Genomic DNA, 21,049 nt, shown 5'->3' on the forward strand with positions numbered 1-21,049 from the left:
GTTTCCTGAATCAGATGTGAACCAGGTTTTGTGTTATATTTCCCACCATGTTTTATCATATGAAGAATGAGAATTAAATGTTATGGCCCTGTGCTCTGTCATCCCCCGTAACAGGGGTGCCAGGTTCCACCACCACCCCTGGCCACCAGTAGGAGATGGGGAGGAAGGGTTGCCAGATCCAGGCTGGGAAACTCCAGGAGATTTGGGGATGGAGCCTGGGGAGGACAGGGACCTCAATGGGGTACAATGCCATACAGTCCACCATTCAAAGTTGCCCTTTTCTCCAGGGAACTGATCTCTGTCATCAGGAGATTCTGGGAGATCCCCAGGCCCCAAATGGAGGCTGGCATCCCTAATTTGCCTACTCAGACTGGCAGCAGCTCTCCAGGATCAGACAGAGGTCTTTCACATCTCCTACTGAGATGTGGGAATTGAATCTGGAACCTTCTGCATGCAATGCAAAGGCTCTTTCACTGAGCCATAGCCCCTCTCCTGAAGTAGGTAAGTTCCATTTACAGCTCGATATCTCCTGTAGGGTTGCCAGCCTCCAGGTGGGGCCTGGAGATCTCCTGCTTTTACAACTGATCTTCAGGTGGCAGAGATCAGCTCCCTTGGAGAAAATGGCTGCTTTGAAGGGTGGACTCTATGGCATTGCACCATGTTGAGGTCCCTCCCCTCCCCCTGCCCTCTCCCAGATCCACCCCCAAAGTCTCAAGGTATTTTCCAACACAGATCTGGCAACCCTACATTTCTGAGGGTCCAGATGTATAACAGGAGAGAGTTTCCCTACATTTAGTAGGCGCATACATGTGAACACATGAAGCTGCCTTATACCAAATCAGACTTTTGGTCCATCAAAGTCAGTATTGTTTACTCAGAGAGGTAAAAAAGAGTAAGAATCCAGTTACTCCAGTAGCACCTTAAAGACTAACTAGCACAGCTACCCAACTTGATCTATCTCTGCAGAAATGAAGAAATCAGCATTGGTAATGAGTTTATTACCATGACACCATCCTGTCTCATTGCCAATGCTGATTTCTCCACACCTACTACCTCTCTGCATATCATACCTAATCTGATCACACCTTCTATTGTCATTTGCATGGCATCTGAAATCACTCCACTTTCCAATATATAGGACAGATGGACTAACATTCTAGCTGTATCTGAAGAAGTGAGCTCATACCCTGCCACAAATTTTGCTTGTCTTTAAAGTGCTACTGGACTCTTTTCTACTGCTACAGACAGATTAATGCGGCTACCCATCCTGATCCAATCAAACTGTTCCATTTGTCAGTATTACAGAGAAAAACTGCTTTATGAGACATGGAGAAACAAAGCAACATCTTACCATTTGTGCCCCGTGTACTTTACCTAATTTGTAAGTAGCTGAACACTCCCCTGCCACCCCCCCCCCCGCCATCCCAAAAAAACTTGTTGCACTTAAACATTCCAGAATAAAAGCAGATTTTTGCTGGCACTTGACATTTGCAGACACTGAAGACAGCACTTTAACAACTGTAATTGATTCCCAAAGCAAAGCCATGACATTGCTTCTCATTTTGGAATTAACAATCAGAAAGGGCCTATTTAAAAGAAAACAAATTGAAGGAGTTACTTGGCAGCAACATTAACAAAAAGGTATCCATGCAAAATGGTACTTAACAAATTGCTCAAAGAGCATGCTATTGATTGTAATTCAACTCCTGTATCATTTCCTCCAATGTAATTTAAATTCTTTTGAATCCTCCTCCCTCCTTTCTGAAGTAGGATTGTCAACTTCCTGGAGAGGTGGGGGTGGGGGGAACTGGAGTTCTCCAGGAATTACCGTACTACTGATCTACAGACAACAGAGATCAGTTCCCACGGAGAAAATGGCAGGGCAAACTATGGTATACAATAGATCCTAGGTGAAGCCTCTCCACAAACTCCTCCCCCCACCACAGGCACAGTCCTGAAATCTCCAGGGATAGCCCAGGCTGGAGCTGGCAACCTTATTCTAAAAGCAAAGTTATAGTTGCTTTAGAAGATCCAATTTTAAGAACATAAATAGAGCTTGCTGGATCAAATCAGTGGTCCATCTAGTCCAGCATTCTATTTCACACAGCAGTTAACCAGTTGTCCCAGAGTGCCAACAAACAGGCAGCAAAGGCCAAGGCCTTCTCCTGATGCTGCCTCCTAGCACTGGCGTAGAGGTTTACTGCTTCTATTTAGTCACCATGGCTAGTAGCCATTGATGAGCCTGTCCTCCATTAATCTATCTCCCTTTTAAAGCCATCTATTCTTGTGACCATCAGTATGTTCATTGTCCACAAATTCCACAATTTAATTACTTGTTGAGTAAAGAAGTATTTCCTTTTGTCCATCTTGAATCTACTGCCCATCAACTTCATTGGGTGTCCCTGAGTTCTAGTATTATGGTGTTGGGAGGAAAAAACACTTTCTATTAATTTTATTTATTTATTTGGTTGATTTATATTCCACCCTTTTCCATACGGGCTCAGGGTGGATCACAGTCATGGTAAAACAGTTAATAATATATGAATAAAACATAACTCAAAAAGTCAGAAATATACACAGGCAGGCACATATTTCAGGTGAAAGCATAATTTTTCGGCTCATTGTGGGGGAGGGCAATAGATGGCACAGACAGTAGAATGAAAGGACGTCGGTTTGCCTCAACCAAAGGCCCGGCGAAACAGCTCTGTCTTGCAGGCCTTACGGAACGGAAGCAAATCCAGTAGCTACTGGACTCTTTTCATAGTTTTAGAACTATCACATAGTTTTAGAACTATCATCTCTCCCTGTAGCCAAGGCCAGCCCTAGACTTTTGGGCACCTTAGGCAAAGCTAACTTCTGCCCCTCCCTGCACACACTGATAATGTCACATGGGGGCACCCAATTTGGAACCCCCAGAAGGCTGGCGCCCTAGGCAATTGCCTAGTTTGCCAAGTGGCAGAGCCGGCCCTGCCTGCAGCTGTTTTTTTCTTTTGTAGACTGAAAAGTTTGCTTCAGGCATATGGTGGAAGTGTAGTTTTGACTATACAAAGCTTACAAGAATTGAAACCAAACAGACAACAGCATAACAGGAAATAGAGCCTGAATTTCAGAGTCCAAACCTGCATTTTTGTTTTAGCGCAGGCAAAGATGAAAGAAAATCTAAAATGCTGCAGCAACATTGATAATACATTTTTAACAGAGTATGATCAAGTCAATGCCCTGATCTGGATAGCCTGGGATAGCCCTGTCTTGTCAGATCTTGGAAGTTAAGCAAGGTCAACCCAGTCAATATTTAGATGTGAGACCACCAAGGAATACCAGGGTCACTACACAGGGGCAGGCAAAAGCAAACCACCTCTGAATGTCCCTTGCTTCAAAAACCCTACAGAATTGCCATAAGTTGGCTGTGACTTGACAGCAAAATGAATGAATGAATGCATGCATAAAGTTCTAAGGAAACAAACAATGGAATCAGACTAATTCTTCAGGGCTTTTTCAATGTCGCTCCTCTCTACTGAGGTCTTCAGGATAACTGTTCTCTCCCACGTCCCTGTAAAGCAGCAATATAAGGTAAAGAAGACTGAAATTTTGCGCCATTCATGCAAAAGCAACTATCATGCCCCTTTAGCTGTGGGGAAGCACATGCTGTCCTCTCTTAGCTCTGGGGATATGCAGGTGCCATCTTAGCACCCAACAGGGAAGACGAAAAAGAGGACGAGGACAGGAGATTAGAGTCTACCCAAAGGAGTCTCAGAGTGGCTTACAATCTCCTTTTCCTTCTTCTCCTCACAACAGACACCCTGTGAGGGAGGTGGGGCTGAGAGAGCTCTGACATAAACTGCTCTTGAGCAGAGCAGCTTTGAGAGAACTTGTGGCTGATCCAAGGTCACATCAGCAGGTGTATGTGGAGGAGTGGGGAATCAAACCTGGTTCTCCCAGATAAGAGTCCATGCATTTAACCACTACACCAAACTGGCTCTCATAGGGGTTTACAGCCTATGGTTCCAGAGCAAAACATGGCTCAGTGAGGAACCGGATATGGAAATGAAATATTTAGATTGAGGTATATTGGGGGATATATGCAATGTTTGAATAACCTATATGCAAAGGGTAGAGGTGACTAGTGGCCAGTAATCCAAATGAAAACCTTTCACAGATTGATGTCCATGCACTGAAAAAATTGCTCAGGTTTCCTGAGTATAGTTATGAGTTATTGTGAGATCTCATGTGTGCCACTTCCTAATAAAGGACTCACAGCAACCAGTGCTTGGGCTGTGGAAACGTTATGGCTTGTTATTCAATTTGTGAAGTTGTATATTTTCAGTTATACAAGTGGACTTCCTTATACTGGCTCTTTGCGGATCTCTCTGAATATTGGTGTAGTTTGGCTTTTTACTTGTAAAAGCTTGCTGAGTCCTGCAATAGGTTCACAGCTACCTTTTGAAGGGAGCTGCAAGAGTGAACCTACAAATGTGCTGCTAAAGGCCTGGGCACAAAGCCATCCAGAAGTAGGCTGCCTGGTGTATGCATGTGATAGTCTACAATGTGGAGATGTTGCATCAGGGTAGCAGTTGTGGTCTTGCACGACTTCTAATTTTGGGATTTAGCAATTGTTATAAAACTCCTCTGCCTGACACAATGATCAGTTAGCTGAGAACACTTCAGGTCAATGAAAGAAGAGAGGAAAAGCCTAGAATGCTCTTTGAGATTCAGCATGTTGTTATTCTATCATTGGCTTCTACACAATGAGGAAATGAGCTATCCAACATGAGGATCTGTAGCTGGACATGCACATAGTTGTTCCCTGGTTTAATGAAGCACGCACCAACCTGTAGAAACCCCATGTGAATTTTCACATGTATCTAATTCAGGGTGCTCACACAGCCTCCAGATTGAAAGTGCTCATTCATGTTCAAATGCATCTGATCCCAACACTACAAGCTGGTAAAGATGCTGCAGCCTCCTGTGCTCTCTGGCTCATTGGTACAGATGTCAAATGCCACTGGAGGGCCAGCATTTGCTATGCATCCCCTCCGCCTTATGCCGGCTCCCTGCCTTCGGTTCCAGAAATGGACTCTCTCATGTTAAAATACAGGCACTGGTTTTGAGTCCCTTGGACATGTTTGTAATACAGATGCAGACGAAGAACCTAAGAAAGAACATCTGAAACACACCTGACAGTGAAGTTCTAGGCAATGCTCCCTCAAAGCTGTGGCGTCCTGTAAGCAAAAATTCTATGTGAGCTACTGGCATTAAAGTTGTGAGCGAGTGATTTGGCTGCTGCGTATTAGTTTGCTCTGGGGCCATCCTTCCTGAGCTAGTTTGGTGTAGTGGTTAAGTGTGCGAACTCTTATCTGGAAGAACCGGGTTTGGTTCCCCACTCCTCCACTTGCAGCTGTTGGAATGGCTTTGGGTCAGCCATAGCTCTTGCAGAGTTGTCCTTGAAATGGCAGCTTCTGTGAGAGCTCTCTCAGCCCCACCTACCTCACAGGGTGTTTGTTGCGGGGGACGAAGAGAAAGGAGATTGTAAGCCGCTTTGAGACTGATTCAGAGAAAAGGGTGGGGTATAAATCTACTGTCTTCTAAGCCAAAAATGTGTGAGCCAGAGGCTAAAAAACCGTGAGCTTGCTCACACTATTTCAGCGTAGAGGGAACACTGGTCCTAGGCAGTGTTACCCCTGTCTAAGCTCACTGGAAGCCATGGGCTTCAACTGGAGTGATTATCCATAGGATTGCCCTGAGAGTTCTGCAGCAGTGAGACAAATGCATTTTGCAGGAGTGGTTCCCTCTGGATGTTCCCTCAAGTGTCCTAAGCTGATTTCTATTTCTTGTGCATGCAAAATGAAAATGTTAAAATGTCAGGTGAACTTGGGACCTATACCTAAGCAGCTTCCCTGCCTTCTGCATTGTATGATCAACAAGAGATGACAGAGTGGGAATTCAGGCAGATTTCATATATGCTGCTTAAAAGTGCTTCTGAGCCTCCTGGCATATGTGTGTGACAGTCAGAAAATGCAGTTTTCTGTGGTCTCATACCAGGTTTCTGAATCTATTCAGGACCATTGCAGGAAACTGTATTTACAATTGCATTCCACCTTCCTGTGATTATTGTGCCACTCTGTGAAATGAAATTTTATCCAAAGTGTCCTTTTAGTGTGCCACGCCTCCCACTCATTTTTTTTTTACAGGAAAAGGCTTTTTGAGATTTGAATCTTCTTTCTTCAGAGAGAACAATATGTCTGAGGCAGTGATGCTCTGTATTCTTGGTTTGGGGGACAACAGTGGGAGGGCTTCTGGAGCTCTGGCCCCACTGGTGGACCTCCTGATGACACCTGGGCTTTGGACACTGTGTGACACAGAGTGTTTGACTGGATGAGCCATTGGCCTGATCCAGCATCATTCTCTGTTCTTCCCCTTCCCTTCTGGTCTTTGCAGAAAGTGACTTGATAGAGATAAAGCAATTAACAAGCAGCTTTTATTACCTTTTGGTTTCCCATGCAAATGTTATCCAGATCAAATTTATTTCACTATTTTGCCATTGGACTGTATTACTTTGCATTCTTAACCACTGCCCACCAGCTGTGGTAGTTCTGCTCACTGTACCCCATTCCTTCATCTGAAGAAGGATGCATGCATGCATATGAAAGCTTACATTCTGAATAAAACATTGTTGGTCTTAAAGGTACTACTGGACTCCTATTTTGTTCTACTGCTTCAGACCAACATGGTTGCCCATCGGGATCTATCTTGATGGAGCCTTTGCAATTTGAACATGCCAGTTTCTCTCCCCCACCCCTTCTTTGGACTTTAGTGGAACTGATTTTTTCTGTTTCACAGAAGTGTATGTTTTTCCTTCAACAAATGGCATGCTCATACCTCAAAAGAAACAAACAAGCCTGACAAAGCCCAGGCATTCTCTGGGGCCTGCCAATTTCACCAGAGATGAGGGAGGAGAGAAACTGAAGGTTCATATTTTGTTTACAACATGTTAGGAAGTCTTGGATGTCAATATGGAAAAAGTAGGATAGAAATTGTTTGCATAGCTAGATACAGAGACAAAGAGAAAGGGACAGTTAGAGAAATGGCAATTAAAAGAAATTAATAGTTTCTGAAATATTGTATGCATTACTATTACCGGAGTTCTAAATGACTCTATTGTACTTTGGTCACTGGGCAAATGCTAGGGAAAGTTGAAAGCAGCAGGAACAGAGGAAGACCCAACAGGAGACGGATTGGCTTGATAAGGGAAGCCGGGGCCCTCAGTTTGCAAGACCTGAGCAATGCAGCTGTGAACCATAGGATATTTCAGATATAATTAACTCATAGGATTGCCAGCAGTCAGAAGTGACTTGACTGCACTTAACACATGCATAAAAGGCAACTGTGTTCAAGAGTCGGGGGGGGGGGGCATGGTTGAGGAATTAGGCTAGCTGCTGCTCTGGGGGAGGGTTCTTCAACAAGTTGGCCCTGCAGAGGAAAGGAAACAAGAGGCGCTACCAGTGAAAGGGGGCAGAAGGTCCCCAGGTTCAAGGCCTGGCATCTCCAGGTCAAAGAATCAGGGAGGAGGCGCTGTGCAAGCCCTCTGCCAAACATCCCAGAGAGCGGCTGCCAGCTAGAGCAGACCGCGCTGCCCGGCGGGCTGAGCATCTTCACGCCGTCGGTGACCGCAGGTGATCAACACCAGCCATGCTAAAGTTACTCCTCTGCACTTTGGAAGTAACAAGTAAGTAGTGAATCACCGGTACTGGAGGGAGGCTCAATCGAGAAGCACCCTTAAACCTGCTTCCGCGTGACGAATCCCCGCCAAGGAACCTGGCCCGCCCGCCCGCCCGCTCGCCGGCCCCAGCACGAGGAACCTCCTCCCCATTCCCTGACGCACGTGCACACTCTATGGGGAACAACGCGGCGCCAGTCGGGGCTCTCCGCCGCCTGCCCATCCCAGACAAAAGCGCCTTTGCAACGCGCGCCGTGCTTGCTGCATGCCCCGAAGCAGCAGCTCCCCCCGGTGGGTTTTGTAAACGCACGGCGACGCGTGGAGCCGCCGCGAGCACCCCTCGGGTTGCAGCCACAGCGCGCTCGAGCCTCACGTTGCAAGAGCCCGCGAAGCAGGCACGTTGCGGGCGAGCCGCCCAGCTGGGACGCTTTGCAAGCTGACCTAGAGCGCAGGCCACTCGGCAAGCCACCCGTGCCTGCCTTCCCTTTGTCTCCGCGCGGGGCTTCCTTCCCCTCCCAGCTTTTGGCACTTGGGTTTGTCCCGCCGCGGCGCCCCGCTCCGCCCCCCTGCCTGCCGGGGCCGCCCGCCCTCCCTCCCTCTTCGCCACGCCCCCCGGCCGCTCGCCCTCCCTCGCCCGTCCCCTCCCTCCTGCTCCATTCAGTGCCGGTTGCGCTGGCTGCCGTCCTGTGGGGCATGTCCCGGAGCGCAGCTGTCCCCTTCTTTCTGCTGGGAGCGGCGCGCCGGGCGATGGAGGACGCCTGAGGCGGCGGGGGCGGCGAGTGCAGAGGCGGCTCTCGCGGAGGCGGCGGCGGCGGCGGCGGCAGCCTCGCCAGCCATGGAAGCGCAGCCGGCGGCGCCCGCGGCGGCTGCCCCGGGCCCCGGAGCGACTCCCGCCGAGCTGGCCAAGGAGACTGACCGCCAGCTGCGCCTCCGCCTCTGCGTCCTCAACGAGATCCTGGGCACCGAGCGGGACTACGTGGGCACGCTGCGCTTCTTGCAGTCGGTGAGGCTCGGCGGAGGGGGGCGCGCCGGGGCACTGCTGCTGGGTCGTGCCCGAGAGGACTCCCTCCCCTCCCCTCCCCTCGGGCGTTTGGAGGGGCGCAGCGGGCAGTGGGGGGGGGGTGGGGGCGGTCGCGGGGTTGGAAGGGGGCTTCGTGCCTGCGGAGAACGGCGTGCCCCCCCCGGAAGACTGGCGAGCTTGATCCGCTGGGGGATGCGTGTGTGGCCCCCGACGGCGTTTGGGGGCGGCGTCCTCACCTGTAGCTCGGCGGCGTGCAGCCCGGTGGACGAGGCTGGCGCTGCATCGGTGGAGCAGCGCGCCGTGACTGGCCGAGGGTTGCTTGCCGGGGCAGCTGGGGGCACGGAGGCCGGAGTGGCGTCCTCTTCTGGCACCGAGATTCGGCGGCTTAGAGCCTGCGGTGTCCTGGAGAAGATCCTGCTTCGGGGCGGCACGGGACATTCAGTCCCAGTGTGGGGGACACGTGGGGTTCTGGCAGGAGCAGAACAACAGCGCAGCCGGCCTGGCGTGGGGTACGAGCCGAGTGAACGATTTCCACGGTGGGATGTCAGGCCGCCCCAACATCCATTGTGTGGCTTTTCTTCCTCTTCGTGCTGCCCGGGGTGGCCGCTCTTGGCTTTGGCGCGGATCGCAAAGGGGGGTCTTCCTTGCGGGTGGCTGGCAGCATTGAGCTCCAGAGGGGCAGCCGTTTTAGCCCACGCTGGAAGACGTGACCCCAAAGGTGATGCGTCGTGTGGTGTTTAAATCCTCCCTCGCTGGATTGTTCGTCAGGTGCCTGAGTCGGCGTAAGAGGGAGCTCTTTGCAAACAACAGTCACTGTTGTTTTGGTGGGGCTTGTTTTAAGGACAAAGCGGTTGCATTGCATACCATCTTCAGACTTGCTTGCCTTAACTTTTTTTAAAAAAAAGTTTTTTACAAAAAAAATCCTGGCCCTTGAACGATGTCTACCATAACATGTGCGGATAATGCTTTATGCGCTTTCAATTTCTCCAGATGTGAGCTTTGGTGCGCAGAGAACCTTTTGCTTTTAATTTGCGGTTGGCTGAGAAAGTTAATTTCTGTCACTTGCAGCCCAGCTGGAAACTTCCTTTGCCGCTTAATGCAATCCCTCGCCATGGTAAAGTTAGATGCAGACATGTGTGTTCATCTGTCCATTTGGGCACAATGAGTCTTTGGGCAAACCAAAAAGTAAACAACCCCCCCCCCCCAAAAAAAAAACGAATCTGGCAGGCCCCCTTGTAATTTACAGCCATGGCATTCCTAGCATCCCACCACATCTCTGTATGCAGCTTTGCACACAACCCTTTTGTGGCTAAGTCATTTCTCACACTTGTTCCAAAACTGAGAAGGAACAGTTAGTTTTGAGCGTTGCCTGCAAACATCCGCAATTGTGCCACTATTCTAGAGAGTCTTTGTTAGTGGCACAGAGAGCTTGAATTGGCATAACTCTTCTGTGAATTCATCGTGCCAGCCCTGTGCCAACATCATATGCTCTATAAATGCAAGACAGCCTCTAGGAATCAGATCGCTGGAGTGCGCTTCTGGATTATGCACTAAGGAAGTCTGAATAATTCAGAATACATTTTGCAGAGTGCAGATCTGCATTATTTTGCCCTTGTTTTCCAAATGAGGCTTTCAAGTGAAGCTAGTATTTCCCTGGTAACAAGGTCAAATGGCTGGCTGCCCATGTGCTCTGAAAGGAGCGCAAGGCGGCCTTTCTCTGACTGGCTCCCCACTGCCCAATCCAGCCACTTTTTAAAGAGCTTTTCTGCCAATGTTGCCCGGTGGCCAGTTTGCACAGTTAACTTACCTTGTGTATAGTAAGCAGGATGGGGGGCACACTTTGCCTCCTTGGCCACCCAGAATATCAGTCCTTGCCTATGCTGCTGTATCATCCAGTTTGGTGCTTTTGATCTTTGAAGAAAGACAAAAGAGGGGGGGGGGGGGGGACCAGCATGAAAATCAAGTCAGGAACCAAAAGGTTGAGCTACTTGAAAATAACATAAAATGCAGATATTAATACACAGTGCACAGAATTTTAGGATTAAAAATGGTATACATAGAATATTAAAAACTCAGATCATACTATACAACAACGTGAAGTTGCATATTCAGCAACAAAGAATCACAATGATGGTGACACATATATATTAACCAAAGGACCTGATGTGTTTCAGCCCAAAGGGCTTTTATTCGGTGGTCAAAATTACACTAACACACATGTAAAATCCTAACAATATAAAATATCTTTTTGTATGAATCACTAAAAAAAATCAAGCTCCTAGCAGTGGTTTTCAATCAATTCTGCATATACCAGGAACCACCATTATGTCCTTAGCCATAGTTCAATTCCCAATATGTGCTCATGTGGTTTCTGGTTCACACATGAATGCACAAAGCAAAACAAAATGCTGAGACTGTTGCCAACAAGGCCTAAATCACACGTGCCTTGACCTAATAGCCCAGGCAAGCCTGATCTTGCCAGATCTTGGAAGCTAAGCAGGGCCTTCCCTGGCAAATACTTGGATGAGTGACATCCTTGGAATACCAGGTCTGGGAGGCAGAGAAGGCACTTCTCTGAGTCCCTCCATGCCCCAGCAGAGGTCACCAGGTCACCGTGACTTCCAGGCATCCATGTGTGCACACACATAGCTACACAATGCAAAAAAAAAAAAAAATACAGAGAGAGCGCGCTAAATCACACATGTACATCTTCAGGGGCTTTGGGTATCTTCTGCTTCAGTAAATGTTCAGTGTCACACTTCACAAGCTATGCTTGTTATGTTTTAAATGTCAACACACCCTTCCAACTGGCCATGGGAAAAGGAGCAGGAATCCTTCAAGGGAACTGCACCCCTTACTAGTGTGGAAAGGGATATTTCCAAGCAGGAAGGAGAGATTAAATCGTGGGGGGAAATTTCAAAGATGCTCACCTGTGTGAAAAAAGGCAAATTAGAACTAAAACTACACTTCAGAAAGAGCACACCTGCTTTGCATGTGTACAAAGTGAGGAAGATTGACACTGAATGTTAATCTTAAGAACCTAAGAGCCCAGCTGGGTCAGCTGGTGGTCCATCTAGTTCAGCATCTTGTTTCATGCAGTGGCTATACAGGGCAGAGAGGTTAAAGTACTGTCCAGATAATGCCTGCTAGTCAGAGGTCTACTGCCTCTGAATGTGGAGGTTCTGTTTCGTCACCATGGCTAGTAGTCACTGATGGACCTCTCCAACATGAATCTTTCTCATCCCCTTTTAAAGCCATCCACGCTCATGCCTCTCTTCCTGAATGGTTATTGACCAATTTAAAAACTTTGATGCAGGAGCATTTAACATACACTGCCGTCTTTCATGTGGGTATGCCAACAGCACAGGAGTAGTCTCACATGCGATGTCTGAGTGAATGTTATGCACAACCCCTCTGTTTCCCTTTGTTGAGCTGCTGCACTGAAGTTTTCTTCCTCTTTCTTTCTTCCTTTTACATTTCTAAAACCTGGCAGCACAAACTGATTTAGTCACAGTGGATTAGGAAGATAGCTGCTTTAAGAATGACACTAATTTCAGTTTTGGTTCTCTCACCAGTGATTGCATTCAAAAAAGTATGTGATCTTAAAAACCTTCCAATTACAAAGGCTCTTCGCTTCAGTTCTTGAACGCGTTTCTGCAAAGAGCCATTGTCCCTCCTCTCACAAAACAAATCAAATGTATCTGACTCAAGTATTGAATTTGTGATTTTATGTCATTCCCCAGGCTGGAATGCCAACCAGTGATTCCTTGCCAGGGATGTGCTGCAAATATTTAACTCTGACATGTCACAGATGCTTATATTGAGTAGTGATAGGTCCTGTTACTGACACACAGTAAGAACCCCAGGTTTTCCTAAGATGAGTCAGGAATCCAAACAGAACCTGTACCTTTGAAGGGATGGATGGGTCTGTTTGATAACAGAGACTTGTTAAAGTATCTATCTGTCTTAAAAGTAACTGGACATAGGACAGGCAAATGAATCAAGTGAAGGAGGGGCTGTAATTCAGAAGAAGAGAAGGTTTTTATACCTCACTTTCCCCTACCTTAAGGAATCTCAGAATGATTTACAATTGCATTCTCTTCCTCTCCTCACAACAAGCACCTTGTGAGGGAAGTGGGGCTGAGAGATTTCTGAGAGAACTGTGACTGGCTCAGAGTCATCCAGCAGGCTTCATGTGGAGGAGTGGAGAATCAAACCTGGTTCTCCAGATTAGAGTCTGATACTCTTAACCATGACACAGCACTGGCTCAGTGGCAGAACATTTGTTTGCCATGCAAAAGGTCTTAGATTCAATCCCTTGCAACTCCAGTTAAAAAGATCAGGTAGCAGGTGATGTGAAGGACCTCAGCCTTGGACTATGGAAGTGGCTGCCAGTCTGAGTAGACAATACTGACCTTAATGGATCAGAGCAGCGCCAGTCTGAGTAGACAATACTGACCTTAATGGACCAGTGGTCTGATTCGGTATAGGGCAGCTTCATGTGTTCATGAATCTAGAGAGGTAGAAGAAAGCAGGTGCATGGAGAAAGGCAGGTAGGCATGTGGCAAGAATGAAGCATCAGGTTGGGTTTGCAGGGGTGTAGGCTGGTGAGAGATGAACAATGTCCCATGATGATAGCAGCATTTGTAGAAGTGTCCCATGCCAGCAGTTGTTCACCTGTGTGAGATCACCACTTGTATGCTACATGAATGAACTCAGGTCACAAAGTACTGGTAAATGTGTTTACTTGTGACAGGGCATGCGTCCAGTGCTCTCATGGACAACCCATGACTACTGTCATGTCCATGCCCTCTTTCAATAGTTCACAATAGATGCCTTGTTTTACAGACTCATGACGGGGGCAAAGCTTGCTCCAGTGAAATACTACTTCATGCTGACCCTTGGAATGACCTAGCGTGAAGAAGATTCTCTCGGGGCATCACTGAATGGAAAATTTTTATTTCTTTCTTTTTGTGCCTTGTGGAACTGCTGGTGGGATCCCAAAGTGCTATCCAGGATCTTCTGGACCTCTGCATTGTATTTCCAAAAAGTTGTGGGAATCAGGTATTGCTTTGACTAAGTTTGTTCCTAGGGAGGGGAAGTTCTACGAGCCTTTTTCAGAGCACCCACTTCCTCTGTCTGAAGAATGAGAAGTAATACCTGGGTGGAGGCCTTGCTAGGAGCTGCTGTCACAGGGCCTTTCCTTGCTGCTGTAGTGCAAGGGGTGATGGGTAATCCAAATTGTTGGGGGTACAAATCATGATGCTGTTACCAGACTTTTGTTTCAGGCTCCTTGGGATGAGCCAAGTAGCTTTGGAGCAGATGGCTTTCAAAGAGGCACACCACCATAGATTCTTGGGGAGGTGGGGGGGAGGCACTTCTGATTTACATGGAATGAGGAAGAATAACAACTGCCCACAGAAGTGTGTCTTGGAATAGTACAGTAATCTTTTTCGCTCTTGACTTGTTGCCAGTGTCTTTGAGGCGCAGACATACATAGTGGTTAACATAGGGTTGCCAGCATCCAGGTGGCATCTGGAGATCTCCTGCTGTTACACTGAATCTCCAGGCAACTAAGATCAGTTCACCTGGAGCTTCGGAGAGTTATCACATTATATCCTGAGCACCCCCCCCCCCAAAAAAAATCTCAAGCTCCTCCCCCCAAAATCTCCAGGTATTTTCCCAACCTGGAGCTAGCAATCCTATTAAGGTTCCATCCTCCGTAAGGACCATGCTATTCTTGTCTTTCTCATCCATCTTTAGCTCTACCTTCCTGGGCTGAGGGCAATTTGTATCTTGGGTGGGGCTATCATTTCTCTTCCCCCTCATCTCAGGGCTACCTGTTATCAACTAGGGGTGTGACACTTCCTCTGGCCTTGATTAGTTGGCTGTTTCTGCAGGGATGAGAGATGCTGGCAGGATTCATCCTTAATTGGGAGTGCAGCAATGAAAATTACATGCTGCATAACTTACAGGAACAAACTATGGCTTGCTGAAGTGAAAAAAGTGAGTATGGGTTGCACTTTTTCAGCTTGCTCATGGGCATGAATGCTCTGTTATATAAAAATGCTTTTATAAACATGGAAAACTAGCACATGAAGAAGTCTAGGCCAGAACCAGCCTACATACAGAAAAACCTACTTTCTGTATTAAGGGCTTGTTTTTTATGTTGGAACATGCATTCCGGCCTGTGAGTAGCTTAAAGCGATATGAGCCAGACACAGGCATACCACCTCAGTAAGAACCTCACTCGTATCTCTCTGCATCCTGTCTCTACACATACTTACTTGGTGATAAATTCTGCTTGTGTTTGGTGGGTCACATCAAAACCTCATTTGAGTCTGAAATTAGGGTTGCCTGCCCCCAGGTGGTAGCTGGAGATCTCCCACTATTACAGCTGATCTCCAGGTGATAGAGATCAGTTCATCTGGAGAAAATGGCTATTTTGGAAGATGGACTCTATGACATTATATCCCATTGAAGTCCCTCTCCAAACACCACCCTCCTCAGATTCCACCCCCAAAGTCTCCAGGTATTCCTGAACCTGGAGCTGGCAACTCTATCTGTAATGAATAAGTCAGAGAACTCTTTTGTCACGTGGGTGGTATAATCCAGTTTGGAGGTAAAAGAGACTGGTCAGCCTTGTTTGTAGAGTTTACTGGATGCTGCCTCAAGGGCCTTGGTTGTGAAGCAATGTAAAGAATGAATGCAGATTTTAAAAAGATTTTCTTTTGTTCCTGCTTTTCTTTAATGGTGCAAAGTAGGTATCAGAGGGAAGTGTGAGTTTTCCTGGAGTGAAGGAATTTTGTAGTCTGGGTGGTGCCCCTTGTGAAACATTTAGAATTCACACTCTAGACTTGGTACTCTCAATGAATAAATGCGGTGGAATCCAGCCATATAATTCAGTGAGTCTGAGATAGCAGCCTTGACTTCCAGGCTTCCCTGGTAATGTAAAAGAATTCTTCTCCATGTTTGATGTTACAGACTGGCTTATAAATCAGCCTCTATTACTGGGGGCATTTTTACATTTTTTAGAAGACTTAGTATATGGCGTTATCACAGTTAAGGGAAAGTTTTTCTTTTGTGTTGGCCTAAATACCTTTCTGCGAGGTGGGGGTTCTTTCTCACACACAGAGAAGCTCTGTTTTTTATTTGCTTTGTATAAAAGGCTCTGTGGCCTTTATTTTACTTCTGTGAGTCAAAAGAAGGAGGTGGGGCAGAGAGGGTGGGAAGAGAGCAGGATGGATATTGCAAATAAATTCTGTCCCCTGTTGAAGTCACAGTATGAGCCAAGCTAAAGGGATGTGCTTCCTTTCTTAACACAAACAAAGTGTGATTTAAGTACTACCCTTAAAAAAAGTTGAGATTAGAATTGTAAAAGGGGAAAAACACATTTATTTCCCAGAATATCCAATAGTAGATGGGACAGGTTGTGTGATTTTTGGATTTGTGAAACTGGACAAAATTCTAAAAAGTTGTAAATCACTGGTTTAATTTAGGCTTTTGCTGAACTTTGAACACTCTGGGGTTGCTGGTGCCCAGACAGCCTAATGGGAAGCAAACACCCCCCCCCCTCTGTATGTCCAAAGGGTATGTTACCTATTTCCCCAAGAGTTGGATCTCCTCCCAGTGTTGTGCTGTGTGCCTCCAATGGGTCTCTAATTCCTTCAAGAGTGGTTTTTCAGGGGATGCTACATGGAGGAGGGCATCCATGGAGCCAGAAAATCTCCCTTGCCCTTGGAAGTCGGTGAGTGCCACCCATTTGCATTCCAGCTTTATACGATCAAGCATTTTGTATATTGTTCAGTATTTCACAGAAATGCATGTTTTCACAGATCTTGACTGAATGGAATTTTGAAGATGAAAATTGATTAAAAATTTAACACAGAACTGTGTGGGAAAGAAGCCTTACAGTGGACTTGTGTCTTCATATAAGTGTTTTAAGATTTAATTTTTTTTTAAAAAAATGGCTTCATTTATAACCTGCCTTTCTGACTGAGACTCAAGGCAGATTAGAAAATATTTTAAAAATCAGTCAGGCAGCACAAGGTATCCAATAGATAACTCAGTAGGACTAGGATTACAGAATTGAGAAAACAATGAGGAAAAAACTTTCTAAGGTGGGGTGGGGTCGCCAACCTTTTTGAGCCTGTGGGCACTTTTGGAGTAGTGTCGGTGAGTGCCACCCCAAAATGGCTGCTGCAGGAGGCGGAGCCAAATGCAGTACCTTCTTCCTCACTTTCCAAAAGAGTTTCATGTTATCTGGTGCCGACCGCATGCAGCTGCCTTGTTCAGAGTCTGACTTTTTGTCTGTCTAGGTTAATATTATCTGAACTTTGGATTGAAGCATAGACCAGACACTGAGAAGGCAGCAAGTTTGGAGAAGGAGTGGGTGGGCTTCTGCTCCTGATCACTTATCTCCCCTCATGGAACAGCCTGGTTCCCTGGACCTGAATTAATTTTTTTTATATCATTTACATCTAGTCCTAAGACTAGAACAAAGCTCTGCTTTGCAAAAGAAGCTCATGGCGATAGTTGGTCAGGCCTGAAGAATTTTACTGCATTAATATGTTTGCAAAGGAGCAGCAAAACAGTTAAGCAAAGGAATTTTTTTTTATTATATATGGTTTTATCTGTTGTTACCTCTGCTTGCCTGCTTTTCCATTCGTGCAAAGATAATATTACATACATATGAATTCATCTGCGATCTTTATCATTAAAATGCGTAACATATGTGGGGAGAATTTTATTAATCTTGAGTGTGGGCCAGTGGAAGACATTTGTGGTTGCAAAGGTTCCTCTAACATACCAACTGTTATTTATATTTTCAGTTTGAAATGCGAAGTAAATAATTTGGGGGACGGGGGACAAAAAGCCCTAGATAACCAGCACAGATAAAGCAATGTGCAACAGAGAGGAGAGAAGGAAATGGAACAAGTCAAGGGTTACGTCAAAACTTCTGGTGGAATAAAATCTTGGTTTTCAGTTTGATGTGAGTCTTTAATGAGGGTGTTGAAAATAATTTGTTGAGAATGTATACTGTAAAAGACAGAGAATATGAAACTTTAGGTAGTTGTTTTTCAAAGCTACTATCTTTTACCACTTTTTTTAAAAATCAAGACTTATGGCTCTTTTTTAACGCATTATCTTGACCTTTGCAACTTTGATTGTTTTGCCCGGAATAAAAGGAGGAATCCAATGTAACCTTATGAGAACTGACACAATGTATTCTAGCGCATGGCACTTGTTGGTGGCATGGTGCCAACCAATACCTTTCCTGGTGGCCACCAAGTGGAGCCACTGGGGCTTTTGTCCAGCAGGGCTTCTGACTGGTTGTGCAACCTATAGAAACTAATTTTCTTGTCGCACAGTTGGATGGTGGTGGGGAATCAGAGGCAAACCTGCTCTCACAGGCTGATTCCGCACTAAGCTTGCTCCATGCCAGGCTTCCGTTTCTCTCTGGAGCAAGCTAGCAATTTTGTACCAGTTGCTGCGCTGCTGCCATTTTGTGCGGGAAAAACCCGCGATTTGCCACGCCGCAGTGTAAACCTGAAAAAAACAGGTTTATGCTGCGGTGCAGCAGATCATAGGTTTTCCCCATGCAAAATGACAGTGGAGAGCAACTGGTGCAAAATCGCTAGCTTGCTCCGGAGAGAAACGGAAGCCTGGCGCAGAGCAAGGTTAGTGAGGAACCAGCCACAGTCTTTTCCAAATTTAATCATTATGCGGGTCATTGGTTAAATAGCAAAGCAATAACCATATCAGTATCATTGTATTTTGGATTTTGAATACTGAACTGAAAGCTGACAGTGCAATCCTAAACTGGGATTCACCTTTCTAAGTGGGTTGGAGCCAGTAGGCTTAGAAAGGTGGAACTCTGCTGTAGTTCAAATAATGCTTTTCTTTTGTTTTATTTGATTTTTAATCACCCTCTTCCTCTGAGGAGCTCAGGGAGAAGGGGCTTACATGCCTCCTTGCTTTCTTCTCTCCACAGTCCTCTGGGATAACTTTTGTACCTGTCCAGGCTCACCAGGTGAACTTTCCTGGCAAAGTGGAGATTTGAACTGCAGTGGGGCTTGATCCCTGCCCCACACTCTGACCACTACAGCACACAGTGTGCATCTCTTTTGAACTGTTGTGCTAGGAACCCCCACCCTTTTTTGCAAAGAAATCTGGAACTATTTTGCCATCTATTGTGTAAATGTGCTATGCTAGCGCGCACGCTGCCATCAGATAACATATGCCCACATCCTGCTGGCTTAAAAAGTATTTTGTTCGGCAACCCTGCTAAATAGTCAGCCGCTTGGTGAATCTGTGGTGCCTCCACTGCCTCTCTTGAGATTCTGATGTTTGCAACTCTTTTGTACTGTTCTTCAGCAGCAACTTCTGCGGTCTGCGATTGGTGCTTGGGGGCCCCCAAAGGAATGCTTGTTTCGGTTGCTTCTTGGCTAGAGTTTCCTTTCTTGCCTCTTTCCAGGCTCCAAAGGTGCTGATAATAAAGCTTTGGCTTGCAGGGGGGAAGGTGTTCCATCTGGTTTGTGTAAAAACATGTTGTTTCCTTTCTCGCAAGGCAGCCCAGGGAGGAAGGGAGGGAGGTGGTGAAAGAAAGAAAGAGCAGGGCAGGTCGCAGTGAGTTTTTCCTGTTGTTGTTGTTGTTGTCATTGTCATTGCATGGGGTCAGATGCATGTGCCTGGCAGTTGCAGCGAGGTGTATGTCTGCAAGAGCTTGTGTATGCGCATGAGGATGTGCTTCTTCAAAAAAAGTCCTGGCCTGTTTTGTTAATTCTAAGTTGCTTCCTTCCTCCACAGCATCCTCCCTTCCAGAATTCCCTTGTTTTAACTATGGGGTGTCTGCCAACAGAAGGAAAGATTAAGCCCAAGGGAGGGGACTTCTCTGGGAAGTAGTGTAACCATGGGAGGCAATTGAGATTTCCCTCTCAGGAAAACAACGTCTGTGTAGGAAATGAAACAGAAGCAGGCCCTTAAGAAGGGGGAGAAGGGGAAACTCCTTTGAAACATCTGATAGCTATTCTTCAATCAATCTTAAAGCTAATTGGCTCCTACAGATTTGGGACCGTACATGGAGGCCTGTGGAGCTGCCAAAGTATGGCACATTGAGAATTTGGTCTGTAGTGGTCTTTTTTCCCCTCTCTCCCCAGAAACACATGTGGCTATTAAGGCCAATAAGGAGGGTGGATTCCAAATAATGTGTGGGAGAATATTGCAGTCAAAAGTGGGTGGCCTATGAGTTTCAAATGCGAATTGAGCAGATCACTTCAGAGTTTTGCAGCTCTTCTAGCTGATCAAAGGATGTGTTTCTGATTCTGGAAGCAGGGAACTGTTTTAGGAATGTTGAAAGTAGTCTGAAACAGGCTTTACTTCTCCAGGTGCAAACATATTTCTTTTGTTCCGCAGGTGCCTCTACTCAATCTGGGCTTGCATTTTGTGTGCGTGAAACAATAGTTAAAATCTGTTTACTGGAAGCAAAATGAAATGAGTGTATACACCATGAACAGCAAATCCCTCTTCTAAACTGCCTTTGACTCTCTGCAAAAGCCAATGCCTGTCCTAAAAGTCATAGATAGTTGTGTGAACTACATAAGTGACTTACTTGCTCACAAGCAGTGGTGTGCCTGAGGTTTCTGAAGCATTCCCTCTGCAGCAGTTACTTATTTTCCCAACTCTGGGTTGGAAAATACCTGGAGATTTTGGGGGTGGACTCTGAGGAAGGCAAGGTTTGTGGAGGAGAGGATATGGCTTTATTTACCGATGAGGGTATGGCAATATATACCAATGAGGTATATAGAGCCCACCCTTTGAAGCAGTCATTTTCTCCAGGGAAATTAATCTCTGTTTATCTGGGAATCAATAGTAATAGCAGGAGATCACCAGGAAGCACTTGGAAGTTGGCAACCCTAGCTATGGCTTGCCTTTTGAACACCTGGGAGAATGAGGAGAGCTTCTAAAGAGAGAAAGGTTAGGAAATATAGCATTTATTCTTTAAAAGCCCATTTACTGCAGGTTACCTGCAGGCCACCAAGCAGAAATGGGAAGTCACTCTTGTTGATGTTTCCAGGACTTTAGATGCTTGCAATTTTAGCTATTGATTTATTGCATGGCCTTGGCCCCACATATCTGCAGAACCAGCTCCTGTGCTCTATTACAACGGCTTTGCTTCCTGAAGCAGGGCCTCCTGCAAGTGCCACCCTGCAAATGGGCAAAACCAACAGCTGCCCATACAGCAGATGCATTCTCTGTTGCGACCCCCACCTTACAGAATGGCTTGCCTGAAGAGGTCAGGAAGTCTCCTGTTT

At 46.3% G+C, this 21,049-nt stretch overlaps 1 protein-coding gene across 3 annotated transcripts in view; it reads left to right on the forward strand.

Moving 5' to 3' along the window:
* Positions 1-8,524: 8,524 nt before the first annotated feature.
* Positions 8,525-21,049, forward strand: part of PREX1 (phosphatidylinositol-3,4,5-trisphosphate dependent Rac exchange factor 1) — a 346,981-nt gene continuing 334,456 nt past the window's right edge. For all 3 annotated transcript variants that reach the window (XM_060230830.1, XM_060230833.1, XM_060230832.1), the window contains exon 1: positions 8,525-8,717. In XM_060230830.1, the coding sequence (XP_060086813.1) occupies positions 8,550-8,717 (168 nt within the window). In that variant the 5' untranslated portion in view covers positions 8,525-8,549. The remainder of the gene's footprint in view (positions 8,718-21,049) is intronic.

The sequence above is a fragment of the Heteronotia binoei genome, chromosome 2, assembly GCF_032191835.1.
Source record: "Heteronotia binoei isolate CCM8104 ecotype False Entrance Well chromosome 2, APGP_CSIRO_Hbin_v1, whole genome shotgun sequence".
Lineage (NCBI taxonomy): Eukaryota > Metazoa > Chordata > Lepidosauria > Squamata > Gekkonidae > Heteronotia > Heteronotia binoei.